This window comes from Protopterus annectens, chromosome 13.part0 (genome assembly GCF_019279795.1).
Source record: "Protopterus annectens isolate FY-2018-M chromosome 13.part0, PAN1.0, whole genome shotgun sequence".
NCBI lineage: Eukaryota > Metazoa > Chordata > Ceratodontiformes > Protopteridae > Protopterus > Protopterus annectens.
The window spans coordinates 510,725,327-510,738,041 of NC_056747.1; the positions used below are offsets into that span (position 1 = coordinate 510,725,327).

Below are 12,715 nucleotides of genomic sequence, written 5' to 3' on the forward strand. Positions count from 1 at the left end.
AATTACCACATAGGTGGTAACCCATTAAGTACAGAGAAAGTAATTAGGGATCTGGGGACCCAAGTTGATAGCAATCTCTCCTTTGACAACCAAATTGCCAAAGTGGTTAGAAAGACCTTCTACATAGCCCACCTCATCATGAAAGGATTCACATCTAGATCAACAGAGGTAATTGTGCCCCTTTATTCATCCCTCATCAGGCCCATCATAGAATACAATGCCCCCTTTGGGATGTACCTTACCCGACACCTGCAGCAATTAGAAAGACCCCAAAAGTACCTCACCAGGAGGATCAAGGGACTCAAACAGATGCCATATGCTGCTCGGTTAAAAAAACTCCAGCTCTACTCAGTTGCATACCGTCTACTTCGAGGCAATCTATGCCTGACATATAAAGCTATGTTCAACCCAGAATTAATGGACATGCTCCACCTCAGTAAATCTAAATCCCTTAGAGCCACGCTCGAGGGACTTGAACCTCAGCACAGAAATAAATAGAACATGCTGGAGGGACAGATTCATAACCCAGAGGCTCCCTTCGCTCTGGAATAGAATTCCAATTCATGTTAGGCAGAGCACCTCAATGACTCTCTTCAAGAAGAATCTTGATGAGTGGATGGGGGATCGTAGGTTTGTCCCGGGGATTACTTCCGTGTCACTATTAGACAGAGGCACAGTAAACTAAACTTTAAAAAGGGCACAGTATACTCAAATCAAGGGGTGGCATAAGCCAAACACAATTGGGCTAGGCTTATAAATGCCCCAGGGCAGATAGCCTAGTATGAACCTATGAACCTTTATGGAGAGGGATAGTGAAAAAGGCTTTCCATATGTCAGGAACAAGGGCTTCGGTAATAGAACGGTTTATGAGAACAGAAACAGGGTAGGAGATGGAATTGGCAGCAATTTTAAGGAAGTGGGAAGATAATTTATCAACAGAGGGTGAGAGCAGGGTTTGAGTTTATTCACTTGAATTTTGATGAAAGTGGTGGGAACAGTTCAATGGGTTGATAGGAGAAAGTATTGGAGGGAGAAGGTCTGGGAGGAAAGGACAGGGCTGAGGCAGTGGGACTTTGTTGAGTTAATTTTTGGATTGTTTCAATGAAGTGATTGTTTAGTAGAGCTGCAGTGTCTGAGGCAGTATGGTTAGGGAAGGGTTTGAAGGTTGAGGTGTTACTAGGGTTGAGGACTTTGTTAATGGTAGACCAAAATTATTTGGGGTTATTGTGTGGGCTGTATTGGTTGGAGTTAAGGAATGCTTTTTTTTTGTCTTAAATGATTATAGTTTTACACAAGTTTCTAAGTTCTTTGTAATATTGTAGTAGGGAAGGGGTTTTATTTTTGGCCCAAGTTTTCCAGGCAGCATCTCTCTGATGCATAAACGAGGATGTATGCTTAGTGAGCTATGGGGCACAGTTTGATTTTACCCCGATTCATCTGGATGGGGCCATGGAGTTAAGTACACCTAGAAATATCTTGTTGAAGGTAGTAAAAGCATCATTAAGGGGGAGGTTATGAAGAATGTTCCAACTGATGTTGGATAATATAGAGCTGAACTTGAGAGGATCAAATTGAGTCAGATTGCAACTTTCTCTATACTAGTGTTCTTTGGGTGAATGCTTAAAATTTGTATGAATAAAGGTAGGGAATGGTCACTTAAGGAGTTTGCAAGAATGCCAGGGCTATGATATAGACTGGGATTGGAAGTAAGGATCCAATCTGTTATAGAACTGGTATTAGAGTTTTTGTTGGTCCTGGAAAGTGAGATAATAAATTGGTGAAAGCCTGTTAGGTTGAAGGTATGAGTAGGTGGCGAGGAGGAAAGTGAAGCCCAGTCATTGTTGACGTCACCAAGTATAATAGTTTCATAAGGAACATCTAGGATGAACCAGGAGAAGAAGTTTTTGAGAATAGGGGTGTTGTCACCTGGAGGGATATAGATGAATACGATGGTGAATTTTTTGTGATGGTTGAGATAGCAGTTTGCAATAAGGATTTCAGCATAAGCAAAGCTGGGTATGGGAGTTGGGGAGAGATTAACTTGGACAGAGTAGAGGATGGCTACTCTTCCACCTCTCTTGGTTGGTCTATCAGTACGAGGGATGTTGTAGCCTGCGGGTAGGATTTCAGAGTTGGATATGTGAGATTATAACCAGGTTTCTGAAAGGGTTAGGATAGGAGGGGAGTTGAGACTGATCCATGAATGCAAAGCTGTGATTTTGTTAACGATGCTTTAGATATTCAGAGAGAAAATAGTTGGGAGATCTAGGTGAGGGAGAGTCAATATGTGGTAGTGTCTGAGGGGGAGAGATACTGGGTGATAGCTTGTGACAGTTTGGGGAGGTAGTTCCTGGATTGGGGTGGGTGTCCCCATCCAAGAGTAGAGTATCTAGGAACCCAAGCAAAGAGGAGAACAGGATTAGAGTAAAGGAAGTTCTATGTGTTAATGGGTTGGACGGAGAAATTTTGGTGTATGTTTTTATAGTAAAAAGGTTGGAGGGAGAAACGGGGAATAGTTATGGTGAGATGTGGTATGTGGGGATGTTGAGAAGTGAGTGGTAGTTGTGAGCGAGGGTAGGTGTAGGTGTTTGGTATTGTAGTGGAGAATGGTATGATGTTGACAGTGATAGCAGGAGGAGAAGGGGGATATAGTAAGGTATAGTGGTGACATGTTGTAGGAGATATGTATACTATAAAGATTAACATCTAATCTAATGAAGAAGCTAACCCATGACATTTTGAGCTTTATTGTCAAGATTATAATACAAAAACCTATATAAGATAAAACATTAGTTATCCATATGTTAAATATTATCCCATATGTATCGCAAATGTAAGCAGTATATTATATATTTGCTTGCTGTGCATTTATCAAACATAGAAGTAATGATTTTTTTTCAAGTCCAGTGCAGTATATAGTAGTGTTAGTAGGAGACAATTAAAAGACATACAAATAAAAAACTGTTTATGAAAAATCTGCATGAAATTATTGTTACTTACAGAATATTCACATAACTCAGAGGGGGGAAAAGACAGATACACACAAAACTTCAATGCAGTGGGACAGCAAGGTTTTCAACATACCATACCTCTATATCTCTATAGAGCAGTAGTGTAGATAGGGTAGGTTTGAGGGGGCAGACTCCCTGTTGGGGGCATGATTGGGAGATGCAGCTCAATCAATAATGCAGTACCAGTATATATTTCTGTACCAGTATTCAGAAATTAATTTGAATACCTCATTTCTGTTTTACTGAAGTGCTTTAGCACTTTGTGTATCACATAACTTGATAGAGTTTTAAAATCAGAAGTCATTTTTTCTCCTCAGGCTGGCTGGCTCCTGAGTTCTTTTTTTTCTCCTCCAGGAGCACTAGATAGAGGACCCATCTGTGGCTCTACCTTACAGGCACACAACTACTGGCATATATTCAAAGAAAGGGTGCACTGAAATAACATATTAATCCTACAATACTCAGCAAGAGAGTCCATTACATCTGTTTGAGTGTAATCCAGTGGAAGCTTCAACCAGATGAAGTAAACTGACTGTAGCTTCATCCAAACAAAACAAAAAGTGTTTGGCTGGGGGCAAGCCTCCTGCAGCCCCTACTCCCATTACTTATATATACAAAGTCTGTGTTCACACAAGGACAGAGAAAAAAAGAAAAGCCATATAACTTGGAATTAGTGTCAGTGCATACACAGTAACAATGCCAGCAGTGATTCTCTGTGCAAAACAGCAACCATGGAGTTTCTCACTAGAGAAGTGTACTCATGAGGTAACACAATGTCCACTGTGCACTCTACCAAGGATAGGAAAAGCCCAGCACAATTACACTTATTGTCTGCTCAATTCTTCCACAATTCAACACATGGGGTGTTACAATATTACAGTCTGTACTACAAATCACAGCACTTTTTCTAATTCCATGCAATTAATTATGCTCCAGTGAAATATACCATTCACAGTCTACTGTTTGATCCAGACTGACATTCAGTTATATTCCCTTTTATTCATTTTGTAATCTTTAAACTGTAATGTAAGACTGTAGAAGGGCACAGAAGGTGACACAGTTACCAAGAAAAAAAAAAGGAAAGAAAAAAGTTTACAGGAGTTGCTCCAGTGCATAAGAAGTATATCAGCATTAGACTTCTCATAGTAGTTTTTGATGTCATACAGTAAAGAGGTAGATCACTCACCTCTGAAAGCTATGCTATAAACATGATTTCTAAAGCTGCATCTTGCAATGTCTGTGAGATGTTGTACTGTAGAGTGGTGCTAAGAGAAAAAAAACTACAAGGAAAAAAGTATCTTCTTCCCATAGTGCATAATTACACCAAGTTTAATAATTATAGTTTCATAGGAGATTACTAGGCTAATGGCTCAAGAGTCCTTAGAAGCCTAGCCAATTTTACTTAGATTTTATCCAATTTTCTATCCTTAGGGGAAGATAATGGTCACCAAGGGGGTTTCAACAATTTTTACAGACTGCCTCTATCTATAAGGGACATGGGCACCACCTTGGGAGTGAATTTGCTATTTCCCATCCACTGGTGCATATTGCTCTTGAAGATGGTCAGGAAAGGGCTCTGCTTCAGGTGAAAAGGGTGCCTATTCCATAGAAGGGGCAATCTCTGGAACATGTATTTGTCTCTTCAGCATGATATATTCATGTGAGAGATCAGGTTTAGATCCTTGGAGTGGGTAACCATCATGCAGTAAGTTTTGTGATTATGCAACATTTCAATCAGGGCTGGGTCAGAGACCAACTTGTAGGTCAGATCACCCCTCAGTAAATGGTGGGAAACTAAATACAGTGACAGGGCATTAAATAAGTCCGCATGTGACATGTTGGTTATGCCCTCTATTTTTCCAGTGAGAAACCTCTGAGGAGGCTCCAACTGTTGTATGTGCCCGGTGAGGTACATGCCAAAGAGTGCAGTGTACTTGATTACTGGTCTGATGAGGGCCAGATACAGTGGTACTATGGCATCTTTAGATCTGGATGCCATGCCTTAATTTACAAGCTGAGCCACATAGTAGGATTTCCTCACCAGCATGTACACATGGTTGTCAAAGTTCAGATTACTATCTATCTGAGTACCCAGATCTCCCACCACTGGGTCCATTCTTAGGGGGGTACGAGCAATGTTGTAATTTGCAGGTGTATTTGATTTCCTAAAGGTTATTATACACTTCTTCACAAGTAGTTTAAGGCCAAGGCTCTGATACCAGTCATTAGTCTGCATCAGACCTTACAGTTGTATAGCAACATAATTTGGGGAATCAATGATTGCCCTCAACTAGGAGTCATCAGCACACCTGGTCAGCCAAAGGGAATCTACATTTGTCTTGATATCTGAGAAGTATATCCCAAACAGAAGGGGGCCCAGCACTGAGCCCTGTGGTACTCCACTGGTGACTGGACTCTTGCTGGATGAAGATTTCCCCATTCTAATAACATGTGTCCTATCAGTGAGCCATTTGGCTATCCATCTGGTGACGTAGAGGTTTATGCCCAATTCTGTGAGTTTTATCTATAATACCCAAGTGGGGTATTGTGTCAAATGCCCTAGCCACTGTCTTATCCTCATCCATAGCCTTGTTGATCTTCTCATAGAAGTTCACTAGAATGATAAGCAGGCAGGACCTGCTATCGAAAAAGCCAGACTTTGTTGGGTCTAGACTCTGGAGATTTCCTAGGTCATTGCTAATCAGGTCCATGATTGTCCTTTCCATAGCCTTACATATGAAGCTAGTCAGACTTATGGGTCGGTATTTTCCTGGGTCATTTGATGGGTCTCACTTGTATATATGGATGACTGTCCTCCTCTCTACTTTGACAAAGCCTATCTGGAGATTGTGGTTAAATAGAGATCCAAGAGGGTCTGCTAGCTCATGTGTCAAGCTATTTAATAAGCACTGTGAGAGTCCATCAGGGTCCACTGATGCCATGTTTCTAACTTTAGCTCAGTGTTGACCTGTTCTTTTGTGATAACAGGCAAAGGAATGGTAGGGAGTATTTCATAGGGAGTGATAGGGATAATGTGGGGGTGAAATATGAACCACATTTATCAGCCAGCAGGATTGCTATTTACTCCAAACCATACCACCTTTATTTCAAAGTGAACTTTTAAAGATCAATCTATTTCAATAACAATTGATATTAAAATGAAAACAAGGCTTACACTTGGGGAGGATGGCCATGACTGTAGCACCATAGCATTTACTTTCCATAATACCTAATGACTTGTACTACAGTCTTAGTGCAATGTGTCCTATGTATACAGCAACTGTTAATGTATCTAACATCTAATCACTCATGTACATACTACAAAATGGCCTGAGCTGTACTGTCATTACAAGATAATATATTGTATAATAATCAAATGAAAATCAATGATTTTTGGATGTAAACATGCTGCAGAACCACAACCCAGATAAAAATGTAAACACCTTTATTTAGCAACTTGGATTGTTAAGTGCCGTTCCTCAAAACAAAGGCTTCATCTCTTGTATTGTAAGGGACTTCAGCAAAACAAAATTCAAAAAGACTCTCTTCCCCCTTTTTGCATACGAATGTATGTCCGGTGTTGTCAGTCACATGACCATAAAAGTTTAGGATGGATCCTTCATGAGATGACCCGAAGGTGTTTAAAATTTTATCTAATTTGTGGTTCCACAATGTGTTTGCTACCAAAAATCATTGTTTTCATTTGATTATTGTTTTTTGCTACAGTGGTGGAGTGCTCCTTTTCTTGGTTACTTGTATAGTAACTCTTCATGTATCTGTTGCTACCATATTCAATTACTTCTTAAATCTTACGTACTATATTTCTATTTCTAACTGTTGTTGATGGTTTAACTTCTTATTGGTCTCAGCAACCACAACACCCTCGCAAGTACGGCAAGTGCAAAGGCCCAATAACCATCATTTGTTCAAAAGAAGGGGTCAGCACAACAGTGTGGTGAAACCAAACAAAATTTAATGTCTCATAAACATATGAGATAAATAAAACACATTAAGGGTAGGGTAAAAGAACCCAAACCCCCAAAAAAGTCCAGACTGGTTTTGACTTTATTAGCCCTCCACAGTATCCCTATTGGCTCATGTGATGGATGAAAAGGCTATGTGGGCCAGAGATATCTCCGGTGGGGAATTATGTACAAATCACCCCATTCAGGCCTTCTTGCCTGTGTGGATAAAAGTATAAACTGCACTGCCTTTCTGTCACAGTCCAAGCTGACATGCTGTACCATATCAGACAGGAATGCCATCATAAAACTTCCTACTAACCTATGCCATAGGATGTAAATTAATTTTATTCCCCTCACTTATGTGGTATAATTATTCAAACATGTTTTTCAAGGTTTTCCAAACATGTGCCATCTCAATTTACCTGGCACAATGACACCATTCTGTTTTTCTTGCACTTTGGACAATTACTTTATATTCTGTAAGCCAATCTGACATGAATTGGCAAATAGGAACCCTCCATTATTCCTTGAGAATCACTGACCAGGGTGTCTTAAACTGATGTAACAAACATTTGTGATTGCACTAGCAGGCATGGCATTTATAACATTGCACCTGCTAGTTGGAATGGTCTACCTACATCAGCTATTAGTAAAATCAGTTTTCCTTTAAGAAAAAGTTATAAGGGCAGCTGCTGTATATCTGCATGGGTCAGTGCTGCAGAAATAATTGCTGATTTAACTTGTTCCAATGCAATAATTATTCTCCCTACAATACAGATAACTTCATATGCATACTGTTTTTAAATACTGATATTTTTCTGTATTCTGTCACATGCTACTCTGAGCATCTAAATGGAGATTGCGGTATAGTAAGGATTGGGAAATTTCCCCTTTTCCCAACTGTAGTGAGATTTTGGAGTTAACATATATAATTTGCATGGGGTATGGGGGGTGCCCCCTTGTAAAAACATTAAAAAAGATAGATTTTTTTGTTTTTAAATTAGGTGTTTGAAATGAGTAGATGATGTCATGGAATTTCAGCAGCAGTTTTGTATATGTGGAAATGGAAGTTTTACTGTAAATAGATATCTGTCCCTTTAAAGTACAGACTAATTCACGGGAAGTTATGCAGTATAAAATGAGGACTTTTCAGCTGATTTTTCTTTTCATAAAAAAGTAAAAGTATCGTTCTGTTTGTATTCACAACAGTGTGTAGGATTTTCGGAGTGGAATGTAACATCCATAAGTGGTTATTTGGTGTTACGCATTTCGGCATAGTAAAGTTTCTTTGTTTTTTTGATTTCCGTGTTGTCTCCTTGTTGTAAGGTTTGGTCTTATAATAATTCAATAATGTGATAGGGATATATATATATATATATATATATATATATATAGAGAGAGAGAGAGAGAGAGAGAAAGAGAACGTTTCTAAACTTTATTGAATGTCTCTTACATCTAATCAAATAGTAGTGTACAAATGTTTCATACTATATGTCATGGTGTAAGGATCACTTCACTTACCCAGATAAATGATGAATGAATGAATAAATAAAGCAGATGAAGTCATTTTTCTGACATAACACATTTTGCATCTATTTTAACTATTGTAGTTAACTTTTCACTTAGTAAATGCACAAAAAAAATCATTACTGAATACTAGTCTACAGAATGTAATCTGGCGGATCACAAGATCACATTACAAGCAATATTGTAGCCAGCAGTGGACATAACATAGGGTCAGCAAAATTGTCTGAGCACCCAATAACTTATATGCCTTTACACTAAATAAATTACCTAAAATCATACTGACCTTTATATCTGAAAAGACAACAGCAAAAAGAGAATGTGCCAAGGACACAGATGTCAGTCCTGTATACCCCTATTATTACTTATGAGGGCAGGGTAATAGTGCTGGTGGTTAAGTATGCTATAAATAGCAAGGAAGCAGATGATGGCTTGTATTTACCTACACTGTACCAGCCATCTAAAGAAAAGTTCCTGATGTAATCATATTACATTTCAGTGGAGCACTGTGACAAGGAAAATTGATAAATGAAGGTCAACACTCTTTCCCCCATACCCTTACTATACAAGCTGAGAACTTCCTACACTCTTATATAAGATGAAGACTCCCCGCACTCCTATTATAAGAGCAGAAGACTTCCCATACTACTGTTACATGAACTGAGAACTTTCCATACTGTCATTGTATGAACTTAAAACTTTCCATACTATTATTCTATAAATCAAAGGTAAGGCCATCGCATACTGAGAATTTATTATAAATATGACTGATTCATTCTCTCATAAGTTGTTTTAGAACTAGATTGAAAAAAAGAGTAATTTTAATCTTACCTGGCATGGGACGCTGAGCCATAACATAATATCTCAAAGTAATATCAGCAGAGCCACCAGATTCAAGTGGGATAGGGTGTATGTGAAAGTGCTTCAGCATATCAAATATGGTCTGGAACCACAGATGCTGCACGTGACATTGGCCATTGTCATTTAGAGAGAGACGCAGATGCTAGAAAAAGTGAATAAGTCAAGTGAATGACCATGCCACATCAACAACAATCAGCAAAACAATACAGATGAAAAAAGAAATGCTGAGCAGCAGCTAAAACAAGGATAAAAAGAAGTGTCACATAGCAGTTAAAAAAACAAATATATATATATATATATATATATATATATATATATATATATATATACACACACACACGTACGTTTTTTATATAGATTTTATATATATATATATATATATATATATATATATATATCCCTATCAGAAGCTTGAGTCTTGAGTTTTCAGGAACTGCACATTACATATACCAACTCCAAGATTGCACTACATTGGGGAAAAGGGTAAATTCCCCAGTCCTCACTGTACAGTGATCTCCATTCAAAAGCTTTGAGTTTTCAGAAAATCGTTCATATGGTCTTGCACATATGAATTTTGAATTTCTGAAAATTCAAGCTTATGGTAGGGACCCATATGTGTGTGTGTGTGTGTGTGTGTGTGTGTGTGTGTGTGTGTGTGTGTGTGTGTGTGTGTGTGTGTGTGTATGTATATATATATATATATATATATATATATATATATATATACATATATATATATATACATATATATATATATATATATATATATATATATATACATATATATATATATACATATACATATATATATATATATACATATATATATATATATATATATATATATATATATATATATATATCCATACATATATATATATATACATATATATATATATATATATATATACATATATATATAGATATATAGATATATATGTGTGTGTGTGTGTGTATACACACACACACACACACACACACACACACACACACACACACACACACACACACACACACACACAGGATCCAATTCAAATGTGCAGCTCTTGACAAATGTATCCAAAAGATAACAAGTCCAACTGCATCCACTTCTGAGCACAATGTGGGTGTATTAAAAACTATAAAAGCAAAAAGCTACTCATAACCAGTTTAGTTGCTTTATAGACAAGAATTATTATCTACCTGTCAAAGCTCCATGTACTATATAACAAAGTGCTAAACTGCTGTGTAGTATTTTCATTTACATATGATATAATTTAGAAAGTGCCATTGTGCTCAGAAGTAGCTGCAGCTGATTTTTGCCATCTTTCACATTGCAGTTTAATTACCAGTTAACTGCCCAGTAAGAAATGCAGACAGAGAAGTACTGAATAATATACAAGTAGGAAAGCATTAGTAAACGTTATGCCTTGTTACTATGCATACGGCATTTTAATACTGAATTAGGAACACCACCACAAGCTAGGGTGGTATACAAAATATGCCACTTTTGTTTTCTTTCAGTAGTCTCTTACTCGATACTTCATGTATACGCAAAACATTTTCTTTGCTGGAGGATTTCTAGTCATGAACAGGCAGTAGATGGAGCAGTCAGTTCATAAATGCAAGGCTGAAATTCAACTCCACTCCATCATCACTTTTTGCTTTTCTTCTAACATAGTGTACTCTGATAGTGCTGGCAAAAGCTAAACTTTATTTCTAAATGACATTTAAATATTATAAATGCTGATGAGATACAAGATGCAAAGAGAATAGGATGTACACAAACAAAAGAAAAAACTGTGATGCGCAATGTTCAGATGTTCAGCATATGAATGCTGCACTAACCAACAGGTTGTAGTGAGGAGAAAAGTATTATTTTAATATCTGTTTTCTTTAAACACAATGGTGACACATCTATTTTATGAAGTAGCAGCAGACATTATATGCCGATATATGTCATACAAAATGCATAAATTGTTTTCTTCACTAATGGGGAGTTACTTGGCATTTCGTTTTGTTAGCATGCCTAAACAGAGAAAAATACAAGAAACTTGGTACTAGTCCAGCAATCGCTTTGTTACATGTGCAGCAGCCTTTGTAAAAATAATCTGTATTGTATTTGGCATACATCTTGCTATGTGCACCTTCTGTAATGTTTGAATAAGAATTAAATAGCAGCAGTAAGCTTTCTCTTTTTTACTGTTTGTTTTTATTTTGCAAGAGTATGGATGTAGTTAGTTCAAATATGACAGATTTGGGGGTGGATCCAAAACATTGCAGAAGTTGGTGGTACTCTTTTTGGGAAACAGACCTTATGAGTGGTCATAAATTTCAGAGCATTTGTAAATGACAAGACACAGCAAGCTAGTGCAGTATATTATAAATCAGCTATGATTCTTCATGTTTAGTCATTGTAAGACAAAACAATCACATCCTATATGTAATACTTTACAATACAAAGATGCTTGACTTACAGGACATACTCTGAAATGTATACCAATATGAGAAAGGCATGATTTTCTTGTTATATTGTTAGCCTAACCACATCATTCAGCCTCTTCTGTTCTCTGCAGCCATACACTGTACATACGACACATACCCAATGGAAATTGAACATCATGTGACTGTAAAAATCAGACAGTACATCAGAGGTATAAAAAAGTGTGTAACTTAGCATTACACCTAAATTTTACATTAAAAAACTGACAATTCATAAAACTATGTTGTACAACTAAATTCAATGGAGACAGTATGTAGTATAAAGCATGTGAGTACTCATGGGAAGGATACAAAATAATGGGAAGTCATTCCAGATAAGAAAATATTATATGCAGCACGCAGGAAGAATGAAACCATTAATGCTAAATCCAGTTACACTACACCAATAAGTAAAGCACCTAATGGGAGCATCAGGATGGAAGATTGTTCTAGTGGCTGTGCCTCATGGTAATGAAGCAATGCTGGTGGGCAGCTAATATTAATTAACCACATGCTCTCCCCTAAAAATACCTATTTTTTCCTGATTTATGCTGCTGAGTGATTCAGAGAATCATTCGGTTACATAAGAAAAAGGAGAAAAAAACTAAGAAATGCCATGTTGGTCCACTGACAGAAAACACAAAGACAGTGGAACACAGATATGATGCAATATCTTTTACTGGACCAACATAAGTTTTGCAATTACTTGAGCTTTCAAGCTGGCATGAGCCCTTCATCAGGAGTTATTAAGTCAGTGATGTCAGATACACTGCTTGAATAGCCACTTGTGCCTAGAAAAAGAAATACATAATGTTTTTCCTAGTTGTGAAAAAAGAAAATGTGAAAAATGCTAGTGTGAAAAGGAATGTGCAGCTCGGACTACACCTTACAGAC

The 12,715-nt window shown here is 37.4% G+C and overlaps 1 protein-coding gene across 2 annotated transcripts in view; it reads right to left on the minus strand.

Annotated features, from left to right (window-relative positions):
* The window catches only part of SH2B2 (SH2B adaptor protein 2), a 466,753-nt gene that overhangs the window by 40,762 nt on the left and 413,276 nt on the right, over positions 1–12,715 (minus strand). For both annotated transcript variants that reach the window (XM_044054137.1, XM_044054136.1), the window contains exon 7: positions 9,332–9,503. In XM_044054137.1, the coding sequence (XP_043910072.1) occupies positions 9,332–9,503 (172 nt within the window). The remainder of the gene's footprint in view (positions 1–9,331; positions 9,504–12,715) is intronic.